Genomic DNA, 24,366 nt, shown 5'->3' with positions numbered 1-24,366 from the left:
GTGAGTTCGAGCCCCGCGTCAGGCTCTGGGCTGATGGCTCAGAGCCTGGAGCCTGTTTCCGATTCTGTGTCTCCCTCTCTCTGCTCCTCCCCCGTTCATGCTCTGTCTCTCTCTGTCCCAAAAATAAATAAACGTTGAAAAAAAAAATTAAAATGTGAAGGACAAGTCTTAGAAATGATATACAGGGGCGCCTGGGTGGCGCAGTCGGTTAAGCGTCCGACTTCAGCCAGGTCACGATCTCGCGGTCCATGAGTTCGAGCCCCGCGTCAGGCTCTGGCCTGATGGCTCAGAGCCTGGAGCCTGTTTCCGATTCTGTGTCTCCCTCTCTCTCTGCCCCTCCCCCGTTCATGCTCTGTCTCTCTCTGTCCCAAAAATAAATAAACGTTGAAAAAAAAAATTAAAAAAAAAAAAAAAGAAATGATATACAGTATGTCAGACTTTGCACTGGGCATATAAAGTTATCTCTAACCCTATAACAAATGTCAGTATTATCATGACCATTTCACAGATGAGAAAAAGGAGGCTTAAATGGGTCCCTTTGCAAAAGCATTTGCCAAGAATGTTTTAGTTAATCAAGAAAGAAAGTTGGAATCAAGAAAGAAAGTTGGAGATGGCTGGGTAGCTCAGTTGAGCATCGGACTCTTGATTTTGGCTTAGGTCATGAGTTTATGGTTCCTGAGATACAGCCCCAAAATGGGATTCTCTTTCTCCCTCTGCTTGGGATTCTCTCTCTCCTCTCTCTCTCTGTCCCTCCCCTTCTCTCTCTCGCTCTCAAAATAAATAAACATTTGTTTTAAGAACAGGAAAGTTGAAGGTTTAAAGATCAGATGTGGCCATAGTTCCAACATGAACAACGCCACCTGCTGCTGTGTTATTCCCGTGACCTACCAGCATCTTCCTGGGACACCAGGAGTGTGTTTGCAAAACTAGAACTTAAAGGAATTGAGGAAGGGTGCCACCACCAGCGGAGTCTGCAGCATAATGTGACTCAACGCAGGACATCTCAACTCAGATGGGTGTTTGAGTGGTCAAGGGGTGAGGTTACTGCATGCCCCAATTTACCAGCGAGAGCCCTAGTTCACTCCCGTGTCCCAGTTTTCCTTCCAATTAAGCATTTGTTCCAGAAAAAAAACAGTGCTCTGGGCACCATGCTAAGGGTGTATGCTCTGCACACAACTGAAGTGTGTCTTCTGCAAGAACAAATTTCCTTTGGGGGAGGGCTGGGTGATCACTTGAGTTCCTTGGTGGTAGGTAACTCTATGCTGGCTAACTTTAGCAAAGAAGCAATTTGGGGGGAAGGAAGTAGCTTTTAACAGAATGGAAGCTTACAGAATGAAAGAATCAGGGGGAGGTACCAGGGTGAGTGTGCAGATCCAGGAAGAAGAAGGTAACTGATGGTCTGAAGTTCAGTCTATCACCCTGCTAGTGAGCTAAACCCTGTGGTATCCAGATTCAGATTCCCAGGCTAAAGCCTCTGATTGGTCCAGTCGGGTCTTGTGCCCACCCCCTTAGCCCTTTGATGGACTGTTCCTCCAGGACCACAGGGAGGTTTCCCCAAAGGAAAATCAATATCGGAACCAGAAAATGGGGAAAAGGATTCTGGGAAGGAAAAAAACAACTGATTCCCACCCAGACAGAGTATTCCCTTTCATGAGGAAGAGGAAAAGGGCCTTGAAGGTTAAAGGAGAGTGTTGAGGAAAATTTTCAGATGGTTTTGTGGCAAGCCTATGTCAAAATTTTATTACAATCTTGCTGCAAGAATGGTCCAAAGATTCATATTTGGTAGGAAAATGTTCAAAAAATGTACTTTTTAATACAGTATTACCTATATAGAGTAAATTGCACAGTCTTAAGTATACAACTTGATGAACTTTGAGCATTTACAGCACCCCAGAAAGTTCCTTTGGGTCTCTTCCCAAGCAATAATACCCCCACCCACTCCTTCCCCACCCCCCACACAGTGACCAATCTTTTGGCCTCTGTCCTGGTAGACACATTCTATAGGAAATGATTAAATTGAAAAGAATGTTCAGTAAAAGTTCACTATGCTCTTGACTGACAGATGAGAGTCAATTGAGTGGGTAGAAAGCTAGCTTTACGGCACAAATCTCAATGCTATCAAATGTCATAAGGAGAAGCTTAAGCATTTTATCAGGAACACTAATTTCTTTCCAGAAGGAGATTCGTGCAGAAAGGGTTTGTCTCAATCCAGGTTTAGGATAATTTTCCTTTTATAGGAGCAAGAGAGTGAAGAATGGAGGGATCCAGGACTGAGTCCCCATGCCCATCCTCACTGCCTGCAGCTGAGGGTTTATGACATAGAGACAGCCAATCTTCTTCACCTGACAGGCCCTAGATTGGGGGTCGGGGGAGAAATGGGCAGTGTCTGACCTGTGGTTCTTCTCCCCTCCATCTGCCCCATTAACCAGGGTCATAGAAGTAGGCATACCAAGGGATAGTCAGGGTTTCAGCCCTTCCCTCCACCTCCCTACTTAAAGCTGCTAGGACAGACCCTGCTGGAACAGACCCTCAAGACCCTCCTGTGGGCCCAGGAGTTCTGATACAACATTTTGCTTTTCCTGCTTATTACTTTCATATCTGATTCTCACAGACAGCTGTGTAGTAGGGCTGGGAGACTGCAAGAAACTCCCAAACGGAGGCCCTGGGCTCGGCCTTTCGGAATCGACCTGCATTTGTGTAGACTCCCTGTTAAATACCCCATCCAGTATGTATTAGTAGAGACAGACGTGAATTGCTCCAGAATGTTCTGTCAGAAATATCTCTAGCTTCATTTGAGCCCCTACCATACAAGGAGGGGTGTGTGTGTGTGTGTGTGTGTGTGTGTGTGTGTGTTATTTCTTACAATGGATAGCTACCAGGTAGCACTAGCTTTAGCAGAAAAGGGGTATTTATTGCAATGATAAAAGGATGTCTCCAAGAATGTGAATCCCACTGGGTTCTAGGAAGGGTCTTGAGCTGGGAGTCAGAAACCCTTTAGGATTTTTCTATGACTCTGCTTTTCTCATCATATCACTTTCTTTTTCTATGCATTAGCTTTCTCTACTCCAATCCATTTCACAAAATATGGCCATCCCAAATGCCCCTTTCTCCCTTGTTCTAGTCAGTCCTGGACACTAATGCTTAACACTGTAACACTTAAAATGGTCAAATTAACAAATCAGGAAATCACCATGTTTCAGTTCAGATTCTCAAAAGAGAATCTGAGTCCTATATCTACCATAGAGCCCACTGGCCATGGTGTGGCAGGGCCAGGGGGGTCACAGCACAATGGTGACACTCAGGAATCTACTCTCCAGGCTGGTCAGGCAATTCTTAGAAAAGTGAGCTTAGGCAGAGATTTCAGCAATTATCCTTCACCATGGGGATATTTCCTTTTGGAAAACCCAGCACACAACTCACAGAGTCCCTCCTAGTACTAAAACACTGTGACTGGATTAATGTTCTATTGATCTGAAGAACTATTCCTCATTTAGCTTTGAATCCCCTGTGTCCTCAACAGACGGCTGGCTGCTTCTGTATTTTTAAAGGATTCCTTTAAAAGCAGCAAACTCTCCTCATGCAATGAAATGTTTGCCTATCAATATTTATGTTAAAGGTAGGTGGGGAAAAAAGGTGGGTTGAGGAAGAATTGAAGAGAAGGAGAAATATTGAATGCCCAAATGTTAGGGTATGTGCCAACTGTTTATTAACCAGAAACTTGAATATAACAATGTAATACAAACAACCTATATGTCCATATTCACATCATGGAATAAATTAAATCTACGTGCATGGTGATAGACCTCATAATGTTGGAGTAGAAAAGCAAGTTGCAGAATGATCTTGGCATAATAATATTTATGTAAATGAAAAACATACAGAAGACCATTCAATATATTGACTCTATATATTTTCCATGAGTGTGTATATATATGTATATATATGTGTATATATACACATACAAATATCTATATTTATATCTATAGGTATTAATATAGATTCATACATAGATATATACACACACAAATATCTATGTAGGCATAGACATAGTTATGAAATTATAAGAAATGGATTGAATACACATCAAATCATAATAATAGTTATAGCCAAGGGAGGATGTTTGGGAAGGAGGCTTTATGTTTAATTTGTAATTGTCTAGTATATTTTTATTTTTTTAATTTTTTAATTGTCTAGTATATTTTAACTGGAGTTTTTAAAGGATAGCATATTCATACCGTTTCCTGTGTACCTTTTAATAAAAAGTATATACATAGGAAAAGAATTGGAAGTGAAATGCCACAATATTAGGTGGGTGGGAATGTGGATAATTATTTTTTCTTTGAACTTTTTCTGTATTTTTAAATATCTATTTACATCAATATGGGTAGATATTTTTAAAGTATATTTGGGTGGAAAAACAGTAGCATATCAATAGTAACAGTATGATGATATTTATGTAAAAACCCATACACACACACGAAACATCAATTTCCTATGGATATATATATATATATATATATATATATCCACATATCTATATCTATCTATCTACCTATCTATCTCCACATAAATTCACAGCAAAAAGTCCAGAAAGACACATAGTAAGTTGAGAACAATAGTCATTTCTGTGGATGAGACTTAGGAGGAGGGTCAAAGGTAAAAGAGCATTTGTACCTTATCTGCATAGTTCTCATATTTTGCAATACTTCACTTACTAGTTGAGTAACTAACAATTAAAACACACAACTTTTCAGAGAAAACTGCCTAAGCCAGCTCCCCTGGTTTAGCCTTCCGAGCCCCCTGGTGCGAGTTACTGGCGATTCCACCATTTCTTCCGGTGATACGTGGCTCCGCCTGAGGTCACCAGGTTAAACAGCCGACTAAGAACACGGATTCTTAAACTGCTTTTTACTCTAAAATCTATTTGAAACAAATCTGGGTCCAAATATTGGAGCAAATATTTTCTTTTAAATGCTTGATATGTTTGAAATAGCTCTACCGGAATAAATTGAAATACAAAACATGCCAGTAAAATTTGCTTCTAAAAGTATTAAGTAGTTTCTCGGAACGCTATCGCCACAACTGGGTAGCGTGGCCGAGCGGTCTAAGGCGCTGGATTAAGGCTCCAGTCTCTTCGGGGGCGTGGGTTCGAATCCCACCGCTGCCAGCACTGCTTTTTCCCTTTTTGTCCCTACCGCCTTCCTGCCGGGCTCTGTATCTGCTGTTTTTGTTGGCTCGTCAGCACCCCCTGCTGCCAGACCCGGCAGACGGCCTGCATGAATGGAGAGGCGGAGGGGGCGGGGCCACGCGCGCCGGGGCGGGGCATTGTGGGTAAAAGGAAGCGCTAGGCCCGGCCCCGCTCCCCCCACGTGTCCGCTGGAGTTTCTCCACCAGCAACATGGCCGCTGCCTAAGAGAAGAGCAGGGCCGCCGCCGCCTCTGCAGCCCGCGGCTACCTGGGCCGTTGCCGCCGCCCGCCCGCGGCCCCCGCGGAGAGGTGAGTGCCGAGCAGGCAGCGCACGCCCGTGCTTGAGCCGGGCCGCACTCGCGAGGTGGGCCTGGGCTGGGCTGCCGAGTAGGCCGGGAGGCCCGCGCCGAGCCCAGGGGCTGGGGGCCTCTCAGGACTCGGGCGGGAAGGATGGACGGCTGACCTCCGTTGATCCGGGCCGGCCGCGGCCTCAGACCTCGGTCCTGCCCGGTAGTCGAGGACGCCGCGGGCGAGGCTGCCGGCGGTGACTCAGGGTCTAGCCACCTTGCCCCGCCCGGCCCAGGCGGGCATCCTACGGGAGCACCTGTCCGAAGGCAGCTGGTGTCCCGCCAGCGCGGCTACTCGTGCGGATGGTCAGGGACGGGGGCCTGACCACCCGTGAGGGAGGCGAAACCCATTGGACAGTGTGGCCCGGGGCCGGCGACCCGCCCCGCTGGGCAGGGGGAGGGTACCCAAAGCCTGCCCGGGCCCCTTTCTTGCCGCTGAACCAGATCAGCCTCCGCCCGGCAAGGCCCGGCATTCTTCATTCATCTATTCAGGCCACCATTCAGCGTTAACTGAGAGCCAGCAACGTGCGGCGGATACGGCCCTGACCATTTGGTCGGAGGAGGTGTCAGCAAGCACGTCAAGTAAACCAGTACATAAACAAGGTCGTTCAGTTATATTAGCTTTAGAATCGTTGGGTGATAGAGGAGATCTTAGCAGTCGCCACAGTTTCTTCGTCTGTAAAATGGGGATAATAAAATTTCCTACCTCGTAGGGCTGTTGATGAGGGCTAAATAGGGTAAGGCGCGAGAAGCCCCAGCTCGCTGCGTTTGATGTGTGGCGGCGTTATATTCTCCTACGTTGGAAGAAAACATGTTGCTAAGTAATAACAAAGTTCCCTGCGGGTTACATTCATTACCTTTTTTAAGCCTCACTATAGTCCTGGGGGGATCTGTACTTTCATTATCCCCATTTTAGGGATGAAAATAGCGAGAGACTTTTCAAGATTAAGCAATCCCAGGTGGGCCACGGCTGGGAAGTAGTTGAGGTGGGATTTGAACCGGGGTAGTTCTGCTCTGAGAGTCCAGGCTCTTACCCACTATACCATACTGCCTTTTACTTGAAAGGTGTGCAGCATAGTGGTTAAGAAAGGGATCATTGACATCAGCCGGACCCAGGTTTCTGCTCTGGTTCTGCTTTCCTCCAGCACTGTGACCTTGGACGAATTACTTATACTCTCTGAATCTTCGTTTCCTCATTTCTTAATTGGGAATGATGAATCTTGACTTAAAGGACTATTGAGAAGATGAGAACGTGTGTGAAGTCTTTAGAGAAGGGTCTGATGCTCAATTAAGGGCTAATTAGTTGTTTTTCTCAAGGCTAACTCTTTAACAGAGGTGGAAACAGAGGTGGCCCAGAGAGGGGAGATGCCTTGCCCTGTAGGCACAGAGGCAGTTAGAATCCTGGCCTTGAGACCCTTTGCCTTGGGGCACTCTCCTCTTAACTGTGTTGTATTTTGTCCTCTCCCCCCAGTAGCTGGAGAGTCTTTGAAATTGCCTGTGCGTTTACGATTGGATGACAGGTTAGATTCCTAGGCACACAGGGATACACCCAGGTGTGGTATTTAGGTATTTCCCTTGGCTCCACCTGCTACCCTTGTCCCCTTTACATTTGTTGGCAGCTCCCTGTTGGGGGAAATTTTGTGTGCCCAAGGCCATGGAGCCACCCCCAGAATACCATTATGGCTGCAAGATGCCCGGTTGAGGCCAGGGTGGTCATTGGTAGTCACTGCAGTTGGGGAAGCTTGACTTGTGGCTGGGAAGCCTGCTTCTGCCTGGGCCATAGCCTCTGTCTGTTCTCAAGTACCCATGAGGCCCACACTGTGAGGCCACCAGTCTCTGGTTGGGCCTGAGTTAGGCTTACTGGGTTAAGGGTCTGTAACCACCTGATTTCACGTACTCATTTAATTATTCTTTGTACTGTATTGAGTGTCTACTTCATGCCAGGCACTGTTCTAGGCACTGGGAGAACAGCGTGAATTTTAAAAAGACTAATACTGGGGTGCCTGGGTGGCTCATTTGGTTAAGTGTCCAACTCTTGGTTTCTGCTCGGGTCATGATCTTGTGGTTGGTAGGATCGGCCCCGCATCAGGCTCTGCACCGAAGGTGCGGAGTCTGCTAGCCTGCTTGGGAATCTCTCTCTCCCTCCCCCCCCCCCCCCCCCCCCCGTCAATAAATAAAATTAAAAAAAAAAAGATAATAATCCTTATAACAACTTGATGAAGTACGTATAATCATCTCCACTTTATGGTTGAGGTAATTGAAGCATTGAGAGACCCACGTGGAGCTTCTGTTCTAGTGCAGAAGGTGGGTAACACATAAGCAGGTAGAATAGGTAGTTTCAGACTGTGATAAGAACCATGAAGGGAATAAAATGGACGTGGTGGTGCCTGGGAACCAGTTGGTGGAGGAGCTCTTTAAGATGGGTGGTCAAGGAACCTCTCCTCCTGGAAGGGGGTTGGGTGGCAGTGATACCTAATGAAAAAGATCCAGCTTTGAAAACACCTGGGGAAAATTGGTGGCATGCAAAGGTCCTGAGACAGGCTGGGGCCTGGCCTCTTGGAGGCCCAGCAAGTGGCTACCTGGCCGTGTAGCTAGTGAGAGAAAGGCAAGGCCAAGATCATATAGGGCCTTGGGGCCATGGAAGGGAATTTGGATTTTATTCTATGTGGCAGTTGAAGCGTTTTGAGCAGGAGAATGATGTGCTTTACTTTTCTGCAGGGACAACTCTGGCTGTCTCTGAGAGGGTTGGAGGTAGAAAAGAGGAGCCTCAGGGAAACTTGTTGAAGGGGGACTTTTCTTTCTTTCTTTCTTTCTTTCTTTCTTTCTTTCTTTCTTTCTTTTTTGTTTTTGTTTTTTTTTTTTTAACTTTATCGAGAGAGAGAGAGAGAGAGAGAGAACAAACGAACGAGAACACAAGCCAGGGAGGGGCAGAGAGAGAGGGAGAGAGAGAACCCCAAGCAGGTTCCACAGGGTCAGGGCTCGAACCTACAAACCGTGAGATCATGCCCTGAGCCGAAACCAAAAGTGGGATGCTTACTGAATTGAGCCAGCCACGCACCCCAGAAGGGGTACTTTTAAAATCGTGGATCAAGATTTATTAGTAAATGGCGCCTGGCTGGCTCAGTCTGTGGAGCATGTGGCTTTTGATCTCTTCGTGGTTAGTTGGAGCCCCATGTTGGGCATAGAGATTACTTTTAAAAAAAATTTATTAGGGGGATGTAAAATCACCTTAGAGGATTGTTACCAGTATGTTTAATTTTAATGGGCGAGGGTAGAAAACACCACTGCCCCACGTATAGTAGGGGCAGTTATGGGTGTGTGAAGCCTTGGTTTAGTTACATAATTTTGTGTATGTTCTGGGTCATGTATATGAAATGGATTTCTTACTAGAGGTTTTAGGCTGAAAACTTGGAAAGCCACCACACTGGATGCTGTTGGCTGGGAGGCTGAAAGGAAGTGAGAACCCTGCGTCGCCCTGGTCACTGTACCGTGGGAGGGGGGAGGAGCGCCAGCTCCAGGTCGGTCAGCCTCCCTGAGCTCCCCAGGGACCAGGGGAGAGGCCAGCAGAGCACAGCTAGGGAGCCCAGCAACAGCCGAGAAAGCCGGTTTCTCAGGAATGATTACGTCAGGGGAACCTCCCAGGCTACGCCTCTTGTACGTGTGACCCGTTCCACTCAGGTGGAAGTTCTCAGTCTCTGTTGTCCACAGAACCAGCTCAGAGGAGCGAGGTGCTTGACATACGTCGGCGGCACTTGGCAACCAGCGCAGATGGGCAGGAGCGGGCACCTAAAACTGTCGGTTTGGGGCTTCTGGTTTGCATCTAGGCCTCCAGCCAGAACTGTTGAGGTAGCCGGCTTCCCCTGGCCTGCTTCTTGCCCCCTCAAGTCTTCCTCCACTCAGAAACCTGTGGTAGCTCCCCATTAAGTAGCCTTCCTGTGGTTCGTTTATTCAGAAAGCAGGTATGTAGGGAGTGCCTGCTGTGGGCTCAGGGGGATACAGCAAGGGACAGAATGGAGCAGAGCCTCTGCCTTCATGTAATTTGTGGCCTAGTGGCAGTGGGGGTGGGGACAGGTGATAAATACAGAGCTATAAACTGTCAAGTGCATCAGAGCAGGGACGGGAGTTGGAGGGGGGTGTTGCACTTTTGGATAGGGTGGACAGAGAAAGTCTCAGCGGTGAGGTGACATTTGAGCAAAAACCTGGAAGAGGTGAGGGAGGGAGCCATGAGGCTCCCAGGGTAGAACTGTTCCCAAGGCCTGAGGTTGGGGAAGAGGGAGGAAGGGAGCCCGGGGGAGGCGAGGTCTGAGAGGGAAAGGGGCCGTGGTGTCAACAGGTGCGTCATAAAGACTTGAGCTTCTGCCCTGAGTGGGACAGGAGGCCTTCAAGGTAGAGGCGTGACAGGCTCCGACATGACTTTCAGAAGGATCACTGGCACTGGCTGTGGGGATGGGCAAAGATCATAGCGTCTCAGGTGGGGCAGGGAGAGCATTTATTTAGGCCATTGCTGTCATGCAGGCAGACATTGGAGCTGTCTGGACTGGGGAGGTAGCAGTGGGGGTGCCCAGACCCCAGACCTACCTTAAAAGTAGAGCTGACCGGAGTTGTTGATGTGGGGTGATGGGAACAGAGGCCTCAGGGATGAGGCTGAGTTTAGAACGTGTATCTGGAATGCATGAGATGATTTCAGGTGGTGCACCTCAGCCATTGAATCCCACTCCTGGTGAAGGTATTACGCCCTTTTAAGTTTATTTTGAGAGAGAGAGAGCAGGTGAGAGCAAGTGCAGGAAGGGCAGAGAGAATCCCAAGCAGGCTCCATGTGACTCAGGTCTCGAACTCACAAACTGGGAGATCATGACCTGAGCCAAAATCAAGACTCGGACGCTTAACCAACTGAGCCACCCAGGCTCCCTGATGCCCTTTTAAATATTGACTAGCTCAGTTAAGTAGATGAGACAAAAATGGTGATGGTCTTACCCAGAACTAGGGGGCTGGGGGCCGCTGGGATTCTGAAGGGACCCACGTGGGAATATGAAGGTTTAGCCCAGCCAAATTACTCCCCCTCTGCCGTGGAGACCTACAGCCTTTCCTCTCCAGTTGCTTGAGGTGATTCCGGTCACCTGGAATCCCTCCTCCAAATCCTTCTATCCTTCAGGGCGCAGCCCAAATGCCACCCCCCCCTTCTCCCCGGCAGGAAGGCCCTTCCCTTCCCTCTGAGTGAGCTCCCCTACCTGTAGTTGTTACCTGGAGTCACATGGCCTGGCTTTGAAGTCCAGTGCATCCTCTTGTTCTGTGGCTTGGCTAATACACGCAAAGCGTCCCTGAGTTCCAGTTTCCCATTAGAAAATGGGGACAGTCAAGCCATCTTTTTTGCGGGGTTGTTGTGTTGAATACATTAAAGTGTGTGAAGAGAGTCATTTTGTGTCACACAAAATGGGAAAAATCATCTCACGCGGGGTTAGGCTTAAAGTTCACTTAAAAGTCAAATATCAGGGGCGCCTGGGTGGTGCAGTCGGTTAAGCGTCCGACTTCAGCCAGGTCACGATCTCGCGGTCCGTGAGTTCGAGCCCCGCGTCGGGCTCTGGGCTGATGGCTCGGAGCCTGGAGCCTGTTTCCGATTCTGTGTCTCCCTCTCTCTCTGCCCCTCCCCCGTTCATGCTCTGTCTCTCTCTGTCCCAAAAATAAATAAACGTTGAAAGAAAAAAAAAAGTCAAATATCAGACTCAGAGTCATTCTGGAAAGCCTTGGGACTGCCTGCTCTTCCTGTTGGACGTCAGACTCGTCTTTAATGCTTCCTCGTGGCCCCAAACTAGCGCTCGGGTGTTTTCATCATGGCTGTGGACCAGCCAACCTCCATCTTCCTGCCTGGCAGTGAACTCTACTTTGGGAGTGGTCAAAAACCCCTTAAAACTGGTCATTTATTCTTCCCTGTGGGTGCAGACGACATGTGCTGCCTCGGGTCCACCTGTTTGCACCTTGGGTTTAGTGGTTTCTCTTTTTGTTTGCATTGGCCGTCCATTGTTGACTCCAGAAAAGATGTTGAAAGAGGGTCAGTTGCTGTGTCTCAGGCTCTTCCCTCCCAGAGCAGGGCCTGTTGCAGCATGGGCAACCCTGAGTGTTGGCTGAACGACTGACTCAGGCCTCTTGCTCTCCCTTGCAGGTTGAGTCTGAGGATCGTGCGGCTGGCCCCCCCCTAGTATGGCCAATGAAGAGGATGACCCAGTCGTACAGGAGGTAACTGCTGCTTCCCACCTTCTGCCAGGGCCACCAGGGAGAAGTGCCCAGGGATGAGTCCCCTTCCATCTGTCCTCAGGCCGGCCTGGCATCTGTTGGCATCCCAGGGACCCCTAAGCCAGGCTATTCCCTCTTCCTCCAGATACCTGCCTGGCTGAACCCTACACTTCCTCCCAGTCTCTGATCTAGCATCTCCTTGTCAAAGAGAATTCCCTGACACACCCCGCCGCCTTTGTGTGGCTTTCTCCTGTATGCCTTCCCTGCCCCCACCAGACCCCTGAACATGGCTGTGCCTTGTGCTTGGTTATAATACTCACCATCCCCTGGACATAAATCTCCTTCCGCTAGAATGTAGGCTTCACCAGGGAGGGCTTCTGTTCTTTCACCATTGTATCAGCAAAGCCAAGTTCAGTGCCTGTCACTTAGATACTCAGTGGCTATTTGTTGAATGTGTGAATGGGTTTGACAATTCCCCCTTCCTGGGCCCACCAAGAAGTCATTCAACAGTGTTCACTGGATCCATTGTATGCAGGACGGGGGCTATGACAGCAGTGAGGGAGGCAGTGTCTTGCCCTCAGGAAACCTAGGATCTGTGGGCAACACTGAAAGAAAGGAGGCTCAAGATGTAGGTGGTGGGAAGGTAGGTTCCAGAGGCCGGATCAGGACACATCCTAGTGCCTCCAGGTGGGCCTTTGCACATGCCGTTCCCTCCACCTAGAATGCCCTTCACACAGGCCTCCTTTGCGCCGATGCCCTTCACTCCTCCTTTGGGCCTGGTGGTGGGAGAGAACATGGTTCATACGAAGAGCCGGCAAGCAGGGAGGTAAAACCTCTGCTCGGTGGGGCAGGGTGGTCAGTGTTGAGAAGAAAGCAAGTTTGGCCAGATCATTCTTGCAGCGGCTTGTGGACCTCCCTAAGAGGGGTGTGACAGGTGGTCCAGGGTAGGTGGTGGAGGCCAGGGGAGGAAGTGCAGCCAAGTGGGTAGGCTGTTCTCTGCCCCAGCCTCATCAGAAAAGCATTTGACCTGGTTCAGGATGCATCCTGATCTGAGTGCCCCTGGGGAAGGTACATTTTTATTGAGTAATAGTGGCCCTGGGAAGGGGCCAGCAACTCTTGTTCCGGTCTCCCTGGGAGCTGTAGGGAGGGAGGCTGGAGACTTCATCCCCTTTGTTTCTAGCAGTAGCTGAGCTGTTCCCTCCTCCCCCAAACTGCCTCTAGGAGCCACTATCCCTTCCTGAAATCTGAGGAGCGGGGGATGCCGGGGCAAGCCAGGCACTGGTTCTGTCTCCTGCTTAAGTCTTCTTCCCTTGTTCCCAGATCGATGTGTACTTGGCCAAAAGTCTGGCGGAGAAGCTCTATCTGTTTCAGGTAATGATGAGACCTGAGGGTGAAGGGAAACCTCGAGGGTTGGAGTGGGGGGAACCTCAGCCTTGCTGGGTGTTCTGGGCACAGAGTGGGCGATAAGGTGGTTTTCTTGGCCTTTGTGGGCGGGCAGGTTAATAGTCTCGCATTTTGAAGATGGGAAAACCAAGGCAGCCGTGAGAGGCAGAACAGTGTAGTGGTTAAAGCTTGGGCTCTGGGGACAGGCAGCTGCATTGAGGCCCAGCTCCATCGTGACTTAGCTGTGAGCCCTCGAGCCAGGCCCTTAAGCTCTCTGTGCCTCCGTTTCCCCGTTTGTAAAATGGTGGCGGTAACACTATACCTGCCCTGTAGGGTCCCCTTTGGGGTGGGGTGAATCCACACTAAAGTGCTCGAAACACTACCCAACACGGACCTCAGCACCACAGTCTATTTTAGGACAGTTTTGTCCCCTGTCTCCCTTCCTGCCTACATCCCTAGGCAACCACTAACCTGTTTTCTCGCTGAATTTGCCTGTTCTGGATGTTTCATACATACAGAATCATGTCATATGGGCTTCTTTTACTTAGCATCATGTTCTCAAGGTTTACTCATAGCATGTATCAGTGCTTCATTCCTCTTTATGGATGAATAGTACTCCATTGTGTGGATATATACACCACATTTCGTTTATCCATTCACTGATGGGTGTTTGGGTTGTTTCCACTTTAGGCCCATTAGGAACGGTGCTGCTGTGAATGCCCCCGTACAGGTTTTTATGTGGACAGGTATTTTCATTTCTCTTGGGCATATCCCTAGGAGCCGAATTGCTGGGTCCACTGGATACTCTGTGTTTAATGTTTAGAGTAATGGACAGACTGCTTTGTACCAGTTTACATTTCCAACAATAAGTATGGTTTTAAGTATTTTGTCTCCTGCCGCCTATGAGAAGGTAAGGCACAGCGAGACTAGTAACTTGCAAGGGGCCCAGGGCAGGGCGGCGATGGTGGTGCCCCAAGTGTGAGCTGGGAAGGGGCCCAGCGTCCTTCCTCACCACCCCCGCAGGGTCTGCCTTTACAGGCCATGTGGCTGGGGGCCTGTCCTTCAGGCCTTCTGAACCGGTTTCCTTGATGGGCTGCAAAATGATGGGGGAACTGGCAGTGGTGACAGTGACCCCATATGTGTTCGCGGTGTGCCAGGCCCTGGGCTAGTGGCCACCCCTGTCAGCCTCCTTCCCTGCCCCAAGCAGCCCTGTGAGGCGAGGACACCCTGTGAAGTGAGGAGCCTGCCCAAGCGCACAGGCTGCCAGAGGCAGAGTTGGGAGCAGAACCGCGGCCTGATTCTCGAACCTGTGCCGTCCACCACCACCCATCCCAGCCTGAGATCAGGAGGGTACAGGGCCGCCCTGAACCTCGGCCGACTAGGGGCCTCCCAGGCTGTTGTGGGCCAGCCTGTCCCAGCCGGGGCCTTTTTCAAGGGCTCAGTCCAGGCCAGCTGGGCTGCAAGCTATTCGTCCTACTGCGGCCCTAAGTTCCTGCCCGGGAATCAGGGAGGAGTCAGTGTGTTGTTTGAGCTTTTAGGAAATAACCATTTCCTTGGACCGGAACACAGCAGATCTGCAGCTGCCGCCACGCAGAGGGCTCACTTTACACGCTGCCCCGCCTCCAGCAGGCCCCTCCCAGAGGTGGCCTGGTTCGGGCATGAGGGCGCTTCAAACCGTGACTCATCTGCCCATCCTGTAGCGTCCGTTCGGTGCAGGAGAAAGGAAAGGAAAGGTGCCCCTGTGAGGATGGGTGTGGGAAAGTGACCCCAGTGTGTGCAGAGCAAAGAAGTGACTTGAGAACAGTATATTAAAGAGTGACATAAAATAACTTCACACATGGTGACACTGAGGCCCAGAGGGGGCTCTCTGAGCCAGTCATCAGCAGCTTTTTATTACAGAAAAGTTCACAGGGTGCCGGAGAGAGAATGGGGTAGTGAATTCCCTCTTGAGCAGCCCACGGCATGTCACTGGTCAGGTCTTCCTCTGTGCTTCCCGTGGTCTCCTTTGCCTTGTCCTTCTCTACCTGGATGGCCTGTAAACTGGCAGCTAGACCACGGATCCTTACTCTTGTCTTCACGGCAGTGTCCTGTGGCTTTACCAGACACAACCTGCAGGGCACTGTGCACCGGGGCCTGTTGGGGCTCCTGGTGCTTAGGCTTGTCCCTCGGAGGTCGGAGATCTACGAAAATGGCCCTTTGGGAGGAAGCTGGGTGGAGCCAGTGTGAAGGGCCCAGTGGGGATCTCTGGTCTCTGCTTGGCATTGAATCTTGGTTGGAGTCTTCGAGCCCAGCGCTGGGCTGGGCTGGGCAGAGTGGACAGACAGCTCCCTTCCCCTCTCCAGTACCCTGTGCGTCCAGCCTCGATGACCTATGATGACATTCCACACCTCTCGGCCAAGATCAAGCCCAAGCAGCAAAAGGTGGGCTGCCCTCTGATGGAGGTGGAGGAGGGGAGGGGTGCTATGGGTGGGGGCTGATGAAAGAGCAGACAGGCCCTCTGGGGACTAGAAGCCCACAAAAGGGGCGATTGGAGGGTTCAGAGGAGAACCAGTCGCTTCCAGAGCTGAGAAAGCCACCAAGGAAGGAAAGTCTCCAGGAAGAAAGAGGGTGGGCAGCTCCAGAGAGGCCAGGGAGTAAGAAGTCTTGAGAGGAGTTAGGGACTGGGAATGGGGGGCTCATGTTCACAGGATAAGGCAGGGGCCGGCATGCAGCAGCTCTGATAAGGGGGATCATCCAGTGCCTTGAAGGGCTGGGGTGCTAGGGGCCAGGAGAACTGTAGGTGTGCCCTACCCTGTCTGGTGGGTGGCTGCAGCCCCCCACCCCGAGATTCTTTAAGAGAAATTGGAAATGAGAATTTTTATGAGAAAAATCTGTTGGTTTTTTTAATGTTGGCACCCAGTTTAGAGTTTGGAGGGTAGAATGGGGAGGACAAACAAAACTACATGACTCCCACCCCCCAGAAAGCACTCTGGCCTTTCTGTCAGAATTTGGGTTTATGGCCTTCAGTGGAGACTGAAGCCTGGGGGCTTGCTTCTGGGCAGGGCTGGGACTGGCAGGGACTGGGGTCAGGAGGTGGCTGTGGGCAGGTTGGGGATGTTCTTGTGTTCCTCATATATCTGGTGGGGGTGCTTGGTGCCTACAGGTAGAGCTTGAGATGGCCATCGACACCCTGAACCCCAACTATTGCCGCAGCAAAGGGGAGCAGATCGCACTCAACGTGGATGGCGCCTGTGCAGACGAGAGCAGCACATACTCCTCGTGAGTTCCCTGGGCCCGGTCTCCAGGCTTTGGTGTGCTCCAGTACGAGCCTTTTGAAGGCCTGTGGATCGCCTGAGCCCTTGTGCCCCTGTGCTGTGCGTCCCAGCTTCACATGCTTGGGCCTGGAGCAACCCTGCCCTGCAGCAAATGTCTTCTCTGTGGAGAGGCCCCGTGATGGGAGTGGGGCCTGTACCCACCCCTGTCCTTGGGCCACAAACCTCATCCCCAGCTTCCCTGCTGAGGCTCCCATATGCTGAGTTGGGGCCTCGGTCCCTGTTCCTTGGTGTTGGCTTTCAGAAGACGTCTGGGGTAGAGGGGCTTTGTCTGCCATGCCCTGGGTCTAGAGCTTCCTTCTGCTCCCTTCTGTTCTCCTTCTGCTCCCAGGAAGCTGATGGACAAGCAGACGTTCTGCTCCTCCCAGAGTACCAGTAACACGGCCCGTTACGCCGCTGCACTCTACAGGCAAGGTACCCGCACTGGGCGTCCGGGCCGCCGTGGCTCCTCGAGGTCTCTGGAGTGGGGGAGAAGCAGGATGGGGGCCGGGACGGGGAGGCTGTCTTTAGCCTGGTACCCAGCTTGTTGCTCCCCGAAAGCTGGACACCCGCAGGGGCCAGGCAAGTTGTAGAAATGACAGATCGTGGGAGCTGGAGTTGGCCACCACTGAGGACTTCTGCCTCCTGATGCTGCCTGACCTGATAGGGATGGGGCATCCCAAGGTCATTGTCCTCCTGGGACACAGACATACGCACAGCATAACTTTTGAGACAGGTGGTAGCATTTGGTTTTAAATATAAGGTACTTGTGCACGAGCAGTGTTACTCCTAGACTGCGTCTATCCAAGAGAAATGCAATGTCTGTCCGCAGAAAACTTGTACGTGGATGTTCATAGCAATATCATTCATAATAGTGAAAAGGCAGAAACAATCCGGAAGTCCGTCAGCTGATGCCAGGAGAACAGTGTCCTGCAGCTGTGTGAGAGATGGCACACTGGTGCTTCGGAGCCCTAGCATGCCGGAGCCTTGAAAACATGATGCTCAGTGAGAAAAGCCAGTCACAAAGGGCCACATATATGAGTCCCTTCATGTGAAGTGTCCATAAGAGGCAAGTCAGTAGAGACAAAGCAGAGAGTGGTTGCCCGTCGAATGCGTTGTGGCTGAGGATGGGTTCAGGTTTTCCTTCTGGGAGATGAAGATGTTCTTAGATTGATTGTGGTGCTGGTTATACAACTCCAGGAATGTATGAAATACATTGAATTGTATGCGTTAAGTGGGTGGGTTTTGTATGCCATTGTTATGGTCTAATAAAGCCTTTAAAAAGTACAAGGTAGTGTGTTTAGAGTTCATAAAACAATAAAACTAATTTGGACACTTAAGAAACAAACTAGAATAGACTCAAAAGTTGTATCAACTTTTTTTTGAACCTGTGTCTCAAGGACATAGTTTGTTTTTTTTTTTTTAATATTTATTTTATGGAGAGAGTGGGCATGTGTGTGAGCCGGAGAGGGTCAGACAGAGACATTCTTGTTTGTTTCCTTGTTTGTTTGTTAAAGTTTATTTATTTTGAAAGAGAGAAAGCATGAGTGGGGGAGGGGCAGAGAGAGAGGAGAGAGTGAGGATCCCAAGCAGGCTCTGCACCACCGGTGTGAGGCTCATACTCGTGAGCCGTGAGGTCACGACCTGATCTGAAGTCAGATGCTTAACCAACTGAGCCACTCAGGCGCCCTGAAAGAGAGAAAATTTTTTTTTTTTTTGGTATTTTTATTTAATTTATTTTTTTAATTTACATCCAAGTTAACATATATGCAACAATGATTTCAGGAGTAGATTCTTTAGTGCCCCTTCCCCATTTAGCCCATCCCCCCCCCACACCCCTCCCGTAACCCTCTGTTTGTTCTCTGTATTTAAATCTCTTCTGTTTTGTCCCCCTCCCTGTTTTTATGTTATTTTTGCTGCCCTTCCCTCATGTTCATCTGTTTTGTATCTTAAAGTCCTCATGAGTGAAGTCATATGATATTTGTCTTTTTCTGACCAATTTCGCTTAGCATAATGCCCTCTAGTTCCATCCACGTAGTTGCAAATGGCAAGATGTCATTTTTTTTGATTGCTGAGTGATACTGCTTTGTATATATATATACACCACATCTTCTTTATCCATTCATCCATGGATGGACATTTGGGCTCTCTCCATACTTTGGCTTTTGTTGATAGTGCTGCTATAAACATGGGGGTGCACGTGTCCCTTCGAAACAGCACGCCTGTATCCCTTGGATAAATGCCTAGTAGTGCAATTGCTGGGTCGTAGGGTAGTTCTATTTTGAGTTTTTTGAGGAACCTCCATACCGTTTTCCAGAGTGGCTGCACCCGCTTGTGTTCCCACCAACAATGCAAAAGAGATCCTCTTTCTCCGTATCCTCGCCAACATCCATTGTTGCCTGAGTTGTTAATGTTAGCCATTCTGACAGGTGTGAGGTGGTATCTCATTGTGTTTTTGATTTGTATCTCCCTGATAATGAATGAGTGATATTGAGCATTTTTTCATGTATCAGTTGGCCATCTGGATGTCTTCTTTGGAGAAGTGTCTATTCATGTCTTTTGCCCATTTCGTCACTGGATATTTGTTTTTTGGGTGTTGAGTTTGATAAGTTCTTTATAGATTTTGGATACTAACCCTTTATCTGATATGTCGTTTGCAAGTATCTTCTCCCATTCCGTTGGTTGCCTTTTAGTTTTGCTGATTGTTTCCTTCGCTGTGCAGAGCTTTTTACATTTTATTTATTTTTGAGAGACAGAGAGAGAGAGACAGAGAGCACAAGTGGGGGAGAGGCAGAGAGAGAGGGAGACCCAGAATCCAAAGCAGGCTCCAGGCTCTGAGCTGTCAGCACAGAGCCCGATGTGAGGCCTGAACTCGCAAACCGTGAGATCATGACCTGAGCTGCAGTCGGACACCTAACTGACTGAGCCACCCAGGTGCCCCAGCTGTGCAGAAACTTTTTGTTTTGATGAGGTCCCAATAGTTCATTTTGGCTTTTGTTTCCCTTGCCTCTGGAGACATGTTGAGTAAGAAGTTGTTGCGGCCAAGATCAGAGACGTTTTTGCCTGCTTTCTCCTCGAGGATTTTGATGGCTTCCTGTCTTACATTGAGGTCTTTCATCCGTTTTGAGTTTATTTTTGTGTCTGGTGTGAGAAAGTGGTCCAGGTTCATTCTTCTGCGTGTCGCTGTCCAGTTTTCCCAGCACCACTTGCTGAAGAGACTGTCTTTATTCCATTGTGTATTCTTTCCTGCTTTGTCAAAGATTAGTTGGCCATCTGTTTGTGGGTCCATTTCTGGGTTCTCTATTCTGTTCCATTGATCTGAGTGTCTGTTCTTGTGCCACTGAGAGAGAGAATCTTATTCAGGCTCCATGCTCAGCCCAGAGCCCGATGCAAGGCTTGATCTTAACAACTGTGAGATCATGACCTGAGCCGAAAGTTGGACACTTAACCAACTCAACTGAGCCACCCAAGTGCCCCTTAAGGACATAGGTCTTTTTAAAATTTTTAAAATGTTTGTTTATTTATTTATTTATTTATTTATTTATTTATTTATTTATATTGTCTTAATGTTTATTTTTAAGAGGGAGAGAGAGCATGAGCAAGGGAGGGGCAGAGAGAGAGAGAGGGAAACACAGAATCCGAAGCAGGCTCTAGGCTCCAGGCTGTCAGCACAGAGCCCCATGTGGGGCTCGAACCCACGAACCGTGAGACCTAAGCCAAAGGCGGACGCCCAAATGACTGAGCCACTCAGGCGCCCCTGCACGTTTGTTTATTTTTGAGAGAGAGAGAGAGACAGAGAGAGAGACAGACAGCATGAGCAGGGGAGGACAGAGAGAGAGGGAGACACAGAATCTGAAGCAGGCTCCAGGCTCTGAGCTGTCAGTATAGAACCCCACACGGGACTTGAACTCATGAATCATGAGATCATGACCTGAGCCCAAGTTGGATGTTCAACCAAATGAGCCACTCAGGAGCCCCCAAGGAGATAGTTCTTCAAAGCCCACCCTTGCAGCTGGGACCATTCATTGCTTTCTTTTAATTAATTCTTATTATAGCAAAATATACAGAACCTAAAATTTACCATTTTAATCATTTTTTATTGTTTATTAAAATGTTTATTTTTTTGTTTTTAATGTTATTTTTGAGAGAGAGCACGTGCTGGGGAGAGGCAAAGAGGGAGAGGGAGAGAGGATTCGAAGAAGGCTCTGTGCTGACAGCAGACAGCCTGATGCCGGGCTCGAACTCACAAACTGCGAGATCATGACCTGAGCCAAAGTTGGGTGCTCAGCCGACTGAGCCACCCAGGTGCCCCTACCATTTTAACCATTTTGAAGTGTACAGTCCAGTGATGTTAAGGGCATTCGTGTTGGCATCCGACCATCACCACCATCCATCTCTAGAACTTTTGCCATCTTCCCAACGTGATTGTGTTTTTCTGTAGCTAAACTTACCTGTCCTTTTTCCTCCTGTGTCTCTTGTGGTGTTTCTTAGGATGCTTTCTGCCATCTTAAGAGGTTCTCCTAAAAATGTTTTTCTAGTATTTATAGTATTTTATACTAAAATTTTTAACATACCTGAAAATTATTCTATGTAGGGTGGTAGGATGGTTCTTTTTTTATGTTTTTCATTTCAGTACAATTAATGTCCAGTGTTCTATTAGAGCCAGGTGTACAACAGAAGATTCAGCAATTTTATATATGACTTAGCTGCTCATCACGATGAGTGTACGCTTAATCCCTTCCCTAGTTCACCCATCCCCCCCACCTCCCCTTTGGTAACCATCAGTGTTCTCTGTAGTTCAGTCTCTGCTTTTTTTTTTTTTTCTATTTTTTACCGTTCTTATTTATTTTTGAGAGAGACAGAGACCGAGCATGAGCAGGATAGGGGCACAGAGAGAGGGAGACACAGAATTGGAAGCAGGCTCCAAGCTCCGAGCTGTCAGCACAGAGCCCAACATGGGGCTCAAACCCGCGAACTGCGAGATCATGACCTGAGCCAAAGTTGGGTGCTCAGCCGACTGAGCCACCCAGGTGCCCTGTCTTTTTTTTTCCCCCCTCTGGTTTGTTTCTTCTTTTTTTTTCTTCATTTGTTTTGTTTCTTAAATTCCACATATGAGTGAAATCATACGGTATTTGTAGGATCGTTTGTTTCTTTACTCCTGACCGCGAGCACTCCGTTCCCTCTGGGGCCCAGAGAGCTTTCACAGAGCCACTTACCAGAGCCTTAGCATCTGATGTCTTCTCTTTGAAGCGCACATTGACTTGATAGAAGTGGATTATCTTTGCACTGCCTCCTAGTGATCTTTGTCCGAGACTGCGTAGACACTCCTCCAGCTGGCCGCACCAGGGGCCGTTCCTCCAACCACATTTGCACTAGCTGACTTCTGTTCGGATCGGGTGGGGTTTTGATGAGCAGAGTTGGAGGATGAGCGGAGACAGTCTGAGTGCTTGAGGAGCAGGGGGTGGGCATTGAAGGTGTCCGGCGAAGGCCTGGTGGGAAAGAGCAGGCTGTGTTTGGTGTGGAGCAGTTGCCCGGTGTGGCCAGAGCAAGCAGCCAGGGGGAAGGGAGTGGGGACGGGCTGGGAAGGTGTGGGATGCTTGTGGGGAGGGGGCCGTATGCAGGCAGGCTTAAAGAAGGGACTTCGAGCAGAAGAGTCTGGATTCACATCCTGGTGCGGTTGTGTGTTTACTGCATCCGGCAGGGCCGGGGGTGCTGGGAGTGGCCGCTGGCCTGGTGGTCCCAAAGCTCTGGGACTAGGGGCCAGAGCAGAGGTGGGAGGTGGTTTGGCAGTGGGTCAAGGTCTTTGCAGGGGTCCAGGGCCCTTCGGGACTACCGTGAGCCAAGCCGGTGGGCTGACCCCGGTTCCTAGAGTCACGTCCACGCCCCCCTTCTGCCAGGTGAGCTTCACCTGACTCCTTTACACGGCATCCTGCAGCTGCGGCCCAGCTTCTCCTACCTGGATAAGGCAGACGCCAAGCACCGAGAGAGGGAGGCGGCCAATGAGGGTGAGCTCTGGCCCCCCCAGCCCTGCTGTTAGTGTAGAAAAAACTAGCCCAGGGGTTTGGCTTCTAGGATGCTGAGCAGCACGGCTGCCTCTACCCCCTGGATGCCCTAGCACTCCCCTCCACGACTGTAACAACCAAAAACATCTTCCCGTGTTTCCCCTTGTCCCTGGGGTGGGGGCAAAATTGTCCCCGGTGAGAACCACTGACTTGTGCAGCTGCCTCCGTCTAGAAGGAGAACTGACACCCCTGCCTGAGGCCTTCCGTATCGGTGGGGCTGAGAGCAGGGAGTAGGGGCGCCACCGGAGGCTGCAAGCAGGGGCCGCGCTCTCTCCGCTTTTTCTCACAGCAGGAGACTCCTCGCAGGACGAGGCAGAAGAAGATGTGAAGCAGATCACGGTGAGTAGCTCTAGCCCCGAGAAGAGGGAGGGTGCGGCCTGCAGAGGCGGCAGGCTGGCCTCGGAGCTCAGCTGCCCAGAGGCTGCGGGGGCCGGGAGGGTCTCTGCGGAACATGGGCTCCAGGGGGGAGACAGATACCGAAACCGTGTTTCCTTCAGAGCCTTTTCGCTGGTGACTTGGGGGGGATAAGCTGGTCTCTGCCCGGCCTGACTTATCCCAGCAGTAAACAGGATAGCAGCCCTGGGGTTCTGTAGAGTTGGGGACCCAGGGCCCAGAAGGTTCAGTGAACCCTCAGCCTGTGCCATAAAGCCCAGGTCCTAGTAGAGCGAAAACGCCGCATTAATTAACCGTGTAATTCTGTCTTTTCAGGGGTGTGCAGATGCAACATTTCTCTCTTAATTCTTATTCCTATATCAAACGTTATTGGAAGAATATTGACCTTCCACTTATGGCTTCTGAAGCTTCCTCTCTGTAAGCGTAGTTAGGTTAAAATGAGCATTTAGAGAAGAGTCCTGCACAAATATTGATGCGGATGACAAACAAATGTGGCTAAAGTTGTAAGCATTTGCACATCTTTGAAGGACAGGCAGATACTGATGTAACTGGGGGCGGGGAGGGGGGTGGCGCTCACCTGTTCTCAGTAGCTTGGTGAGTGATCTTAGAACCCTCCTTCCCTTCTCTACTCACTGGCCCTTGTTTAACAAGGCACTTGTAGGCCCATGTGCCTTAAAGGACCCATACAGAATCCCAGGATCCTGGGGTGCCTGGCTGGCAGTGGAGCGTGCAACTCTTGATCTCAGGGTCAGGAGTTCAAGCCCCAGTTGGCTATGGAGCTTACTTTAAAAAAAAAAAAGAATCCCAGGATTCGATAATCCAGCCAATGCCTCTGTGTAGGTGCCCTTCACAGGAGGGTTGAGTCAGGGCTTCGTTCTGTCTGTACTCTAAGCAACGGAAACCCAGATCTACCTAGCATGAGCCCCAAATGGAATGTATTAGTCCCTGTTACTGAAAAGTTGAGGGGTAGCTTCAGGTGTGGCTGGATTCAGGTGCTCAGACTCTGTCATCAAGACCTGGTTTCTCCATCTCCACCTCCAGGTTCTGCCTGCCTCTTTTGGCCTCTTTCTCAGGCAGGGTGTCTGTCCCCAGTGGTACAGAGTTGTCCCAGCTCCAGGCTCACATCCTCCCAGCTTCCAAGACCCCAGGGGAAAAGAAACTTCTTTCTCATTACTTCTAACTAAAGTCCCAGACTGGACTCGTTGGCTTGGCCAACCCTGAACCAGCCCCTGTGGCTAAGAGGATTTGGTGCTCGGATTGTTCAGGTCTGAGTCACGTGCCCACTCCTGTGGCTGGGAACGTGTGTGGGGGTGGGGGTGGGGGAGGGATATCTGCTCTCCCAAACTGAGGGGGAACTGGGCGTTTCCTAAAGGAAAACGGGGGTCCTGTTGCCAGCGGGAGTGGAAATAGAGTGGGTGCCGGCAGGCGGAGGCAAGAGAAAGCTGCTCTGTGGCCTGTGTTGGCGAGTCACAGAGA

General features: G+C 49.8%; 1 protein-coding gene and 1 non-coding gene across 7 annotated transcripts in view; both read left to right on the top strand.

Annotated features, from left to right (window-relative positions):
- The first annotated feature begins 5,085 nt into the window (after window positions 1-5,085).
- On the top strand, window positions 5,086-5,167 carry TRNAL-AAG (transfer RNA leucine (anticodon AAG)). Its single transcript has one exon. It is a non-coding gene; the product is annotated as a tRNA-Leu (tRNA).
- A 215-nt stretch (window positions 5,168-5,382) lies between these two features.
- The window catches only part of POLR3E (RNA polymerase III subunit E), a 33,670-nt gene continuing 14,686 nt past the window's right edge, over window positions 5,383-24,366 (top strand). For 4 of the 6 annotated variants that reach the window (XR_006963588.1, XM_047087529.1, XM_047087533.1 and 1 more), the window contains exons 1-8: window positions 5,383-5,496; window positions 11,692-11,765; window positions 13,083-13,133; window positions 15,488-15,565; window positions 16,288-16,403; window positions 16,788-16,870; window positions 22,333-22,440; window positions 22,787-22,836. Coding sequence is in view for 5 of the 6 variants with exons in the window: in XM_047087529.1 (XP_046943485.1) it covers window positions 11,730-11,765; window positions 13,083-13,133; window positions 15,488-15,565; window positions 16,288-16,403; window positions 16,788-16,870; window positions 22,333-22,440; window positions 22,787-22,836 (522 nt within the window). In the remaining variant the exon portion in view is untranslated. Of the gene's footprint in view, window positions 5,497-11,691; window positions 11,766-13,082; window positions 13,134-13,856; window positions 13,892-15,487; window positions 15,566-16,287; window positions 16,404-16,787; window positions 16,871-22,332; window positions 22,441-22,786; window positions 22,837-24,366 lie in introns of those variants that run through there. The other 2 variants (XM_047087530.1, XM_047087532.1) reach the window with 2 other exon arrangements.

Source organism: Lynx rufus, unplaced genomic scaffold (genome assembly GCF_022079265.1).
Source record: "Lynx rufus isolate CCGP_SWC_20201006 ecotype Redwood Valley unplaced genomic scaffold, mLynRuf1.p SCAF_23, whole genome shotgun sequence".
NCBI lineage: Eukaryota > Metazoa > Chordata > Mammalia > Carnivora > Felidae > Lynx > Lynx rufus.
Note: the sequence above shows the minus strand (reverse complement) of the source record. Positions and strands in the feature narration are given on the sequence as shown.